The sequence below is a fragment of the Cariama cristata genome, unplaced genomic scaffold (assembly GCF_000690535.1).
Source record: "Cariama cristata isolate BGI_N322 unplaced genomic scaffold, ASM69053v1 scaffold5315, whole genome shotgun sequence".
Classification (NCBI taxonomy): Eukaryota; Metazoa; Chordata; class Aves; order Cariamiformes; family Cariamidae; genus Cariama; species Cariama cristata.
The window spans coordinates 25,211-29,945 of NW_009616826.1; the positions used below are offsets into that span (position 1 = coordinate 25,211).

General features: G+C 44.8%; 1 protein-coding gene across 1 annotated transcript in view; it reads right to left on the minus strand.

The window, feature by feature from the left end:
• Positions 1 to 3,485: 3,485 nt before the first annotated feature.
• Positions 3,486 to 4,735, minus strand: part of FAM179A (family with sequence similarity 179, member A) — a 30,886-nt gene continuing 29,636 nt past the window's right edge. The window contains exon 19 of the mRNA XM_009700301.1: positions 3,486 to 3,730. Coding sequence (XP_009698603.1) covers positions 3,486 to 3,730 — 245 coding nt within the window. The remainder of the gene's footprint in view (positions 3,731 to 4,735) is intronic.

The following is a 4,735-nucleotide window of genomic DNA, read 5'->3' on the forward strand; positions in this document are numbered from 1 at the left end:
GCCTCCACATCATCCTTTAGGTCCATCCTTCCTTTCTTCTCCTCCCTCCCTGGCCACTCTCCCTATTTGCCATTCATTTTTTGTACCATCCCCAAAGTGTTCTTGGCACTGCCAAGTTCATGCATTTACATTCCTGCAGGGGTTTGTGGTTGCATTTCCACAGGGAGACTTGGGGTCCAGCTAACACACTTGCACGGCACAAGCACTCTGAAGAGCAGATGAGCCATGCCACCAAGCATGTGCTTTGACTCTTGCTGAGAAGAAAATGCCCATTTGAGGAAATTATTAATTTTACAGACTGGATTCAGAGTACCTAGCACCGGTCTCTCTGCTGATGCAACTTCAGAGCTCCAATGTCCCCTTACACAGGGAGATGACACAAGATCACTCTCTTCCTCCTCTGTAGGGGAGCATAAGCTTTCTTCACTCCTTTATGGCAGAAGCCATGTTACCTTTTATCCCCCAGCTTCCCTTGATGACAACAACTCTTACCTTCAGCAAGCAGGAGGAACCATCTGTGACAGCCAGGGTCTGTCTTGGGGCACTGGCAGGATGTAGGGTAAGAGTAAGCCAATGTATAAGATTGCCATAAATTTCTTTTGCTATACTAACTTCTGTGGGTTAGCAGCTGCACTGCACATTAAATGCAATAATTAAATGAATTGAACTGGCCCTGCAAGTACAGCTTGCAGTCTCCTCTCTGATAAGACTTCTGTAATAAAATTATAATAAGTTAGAAAGTTAAATATTTAAATTCTCACCAGTGCTGGAAGAAGGTCCAACACTGCTCTACCTTTTGTTTGTATTACCCAAAAACCTTAGTAGCTTCTTAATAACTTCTGAGATGTGCACCTGTGCAAACATGTGATAGGAGAGCTCACCTGAGCTGAATTAACCCCTGCCTATTAACCCCTCTGCTTGTCACTGCAGACCATCACATTGTCAGCTAAATTTGATCTGCTGTGGTAGGAGAGCCATCTCATGGGGAAACTGTTTCAGCTGGAGAGTTAAAAAACACAAAACACCTAGACAGAAAAGAGGTCCTGGCAGGCAATACTTTATTCTCATCCACTGTGGGGAACAGGGTGCATGAAAGCACCACTCCAGGTCAATAGAGAGTTAAGAAACCAGTTAAATGGGTTACTTTTCAAACCTGCTTTGCAAGTGCTACGACTAAATGCATAAAGACAGGCTCTGGGAGGCCTCATGTGATGTGCACAAAAGCTTTTTTTCTCCTAAGTGCAGGAACTTACCCCCACATTCCCAAGGGCCCAAGCACAGCCAAAGAGAAAGTAAAAACAAAGAGCTTTTATTCAACCCACCAAAAGCAGCCTGTGCAGAGCAGCATTTACAGGGCTCCAGAGGGAGAGAGCTGCAGAGGAGGGAAACAGCAAGAACAACTTCTGAGGTAGAGCAAGCAAAACCAGGAGACCCTCTAGAGATGCCAACCACTAAAAAAAAATTTGCCTGTTAAAATAGATCTTGGGCAGTAGCAAACTGTAGGTGCTTAATGAAGCGACATAGTTCAAGATCTGCTATTTAAACTCAGCAACCCTTTAACATTCTCCAGCGTTTCACCCTTAGCATTTGGGTGCACATGTGTACTCTGCAGAGCCCTGTCATGCCTGCAAAACAGCTGTTTCTGGTAAGCTGTTAGAAAAATTTCTCATGGTGCTAAACTCCAAAATGCTCTAGAAGATCTGCAAGGACTATGGCTTCCACCAGGTTTTGCAGAGTCCCCACAGACACCCGCGTTTCAGAGCCAGGTCCCCGGCCTAGATCACATGCCAAGACTTCAGAGAGATGAGTTTCTGAGCGCTACCTGCTACCAAAAGTTGGGAGTTAAAAACAAAAAACAGCAGCAAAAGAAACATTTAAGAAGAGTCTACTAAATCATTTCACCACTTTAACGCTGTATTAAAAAGGAAAAGAGATTCCTTAAGAGGTGACCCAATGCAATAATAGTATCTGGCAAGTTGGAGGCCTGTATAGCTTTAGACATACCAAACGATGCAGCAAATAAACGTAACACTCCAAGACCCATGGGATGGGCAGATCTCCCTGGAGTATTCTTTGGCCTCCCGGCTTCATATAAGGTCCTTGTACCTATCAAGAACCTGTCAAGGCCCTTTTAACTTTCCATGGGCTCAGTTATTGTCCTAGTGTCCTATTTTTATTTCTCCCCAAACCTTCCATTTTTCTTTCTTTCAAAACTCTGCCAGTATATGGAGGATTATACGAACATAGATCAGGCTGCTCTGGTTTCCTATCTGACTATACAGATGCACCAGCATCTGTGGCTTTCAGCCCTTCCTCTCTTCTCTCATCATTTCTCCCCTTGTGCTTCCAAACCTTTGTATGGAGAAGGACTGGCATATCCCTTCCTCACTCTGTTTCCTGCATCTCAAGTTCAGAAGTGCTTTATTGGTCTGCATATCAGGCAAATCCTTCACTTCTCAAAAGATGGAAAAAAAGACATTTAGAAAATGTATACATTTTAAAAAACTATGCCTTGTCCCACAGGGTCTGCCCACAGCTTATCTCTCCCCAGCTTCTGTAGGACACCCTGAGCCCACTTGCTGTCCAGCACCCTGCGTGTCACCCAGCACCCCCTGCAAGGCAGCACAGCCCCCTGCCCCAAGCCCCTCCTCTGCACCTCCCCGGGGTGCCCAAAGGTGCTGGGAGGCAGTTGGATCGCAGTGGTCACCTCGCCACATCACTCCATTGCACGGGTGAGCACAGGGAACTACAGACAAGATGAGTCCCCTGAAATGGGAAGAAAATTTCAGTGCAGCTGGAGACATTTCTCCTGTCATGGGACTGGGGCTCTGAGCTTGACCTGGACATCTCAGGTACCTGCCATTGCACCAGCAGCTACCAGAGACTTGTAAAAGGGCCACCTGGTAGCTTGGCACCTATGGCATACACTGACACACATGGTGAGCTGCACATCCTCTGATAACCCCACCGCATATCCTCTGGGCTGGCAAGTCCTGGTCTCTCATTCTCTGCTTCCTGAGTCAAGCCATCTAAGCCTAGACCCTTAGTGCCTCCAAAGCCCATCACTTACTTTGTAAGTAAATATATATATATACGCACACACATACATATCTCTTACTTTCTAAGTATGCATATAAATAAATTATTTTCCTTTTTACAGTTACAAATTGCATTTACACATGGGTTTTATTTTTTTGGCCTCTATGCAAGCTTCTTAGGGAACATGAGCTCAAGCTATAAAACTTTGGAAAAATACTTCCTTTTATTTTTTATTATTTTTTTAAAAGCCTACATCAAAATATACTCTGTACATCTGTAGCTACAAACTCCATAGGGTAAATCCCGTTCTGTAGCTATAAACTCCATAGGGTAAATCCCGTTCTTCAAACACACAGAATAAAACCAATGCCACTGCCACATCCACCTTTCCCTCCACCTGTCCTACTCGGCACCTCTCCATCAGCTACCTGGAGCACACCAAGCCTTCACCTGGCATTCAGGTCCAAAACGTCCCAGAGGTTTTTCGCCACGTGCTGAGGCTGGGTGGCAGCATGCTCCTTCAACCTGGAGCCCATCGCTTGGTAGAGGGTCTTGGCAAGCTTGACGACAACAGCCCCGACATTGCCGCTTCGGACAGGCAGGACCCTATTTCCCAGGAAGAACCAGAGCACGGGCAGGGCGTAGCGCGTGACGGCTTGGGGTTTCCTGGGATAAACAGCTCCCACAAGCACTGCCGGGCGAGAGAGACAAACTTCTTAACAACCTTAATGCAAACAAGTACCTACCTTTAGTTTTGGTTCTTGGAAGCCTTTTTCTGGATAATAGCAGCAAGCACAAAGAGCCTGATGATCCAGAAACAGGCAACAGTGGCTGATCACCCACTTAACAGAACAAGCAACCTCTGAGGACCTTAATTTCTCCAAAGCAGAGGTTTTGTATCCATGATAGACCTAGCAAAGTGAATCATACACATTTTGTAAATCATTTCACTATCTGCCTCTGCATTACAAATGACAAAAATGTCAAATCACTGTTTATTGCCATTAAGAAGTTGTCTAAACCAGCTGCTGAAGATGTTGGAATGCAGCTTAGAGAGGTAATTGAACCATTTCTATTAAGAAGGATGGTTACATTTTGTGACCTTTGATGAAAAATGCCAAAAGTCTAATCTGGCAGTTCCCTTTGCTCAGTGGCACACAGCAAACAGCAGTATGATACCACACTTCAAAACTCCAGCCCACAAAAGATGTGTGTGCTGCTTGACAGTTTTCACAGAAACATCAGAGAGATTAACTGATGTCTTCTGGCAGAATGGTCTAATTAGAGCTTTCTTCCCCTCATACTTGGTGGCTTCTAATGAACAGCTCTTTCAAACCTCAAGATGTCTTAGAGAATTACCCAGACCCCATTGCCATGGCATTTGAGGATCTCACAATTTTAACGGCATTGACTCTCACAAGGTTCCCTCAAATAGGGGACTACAGACTAGATCTTACACAGAGGGCTGAAATTTAACCTAAAAACAAGCGTTCCCTCTCATTCTCTCTGAAGTCTGCTCTCAGCTCATTTTCTGAGCTGAACTATATTAAATACAAACAAAAATTTACTACCAATAGGCTCCTTGCATGGCAGCTTTTGCTGAGAGATCAAAATCTGAAATGGGCTGGAGACAGAGTTCTTATTTTCTGTTCAGTGGAAATGTTATGCTGTAACCATTTATTATTCTGTAGTGGAA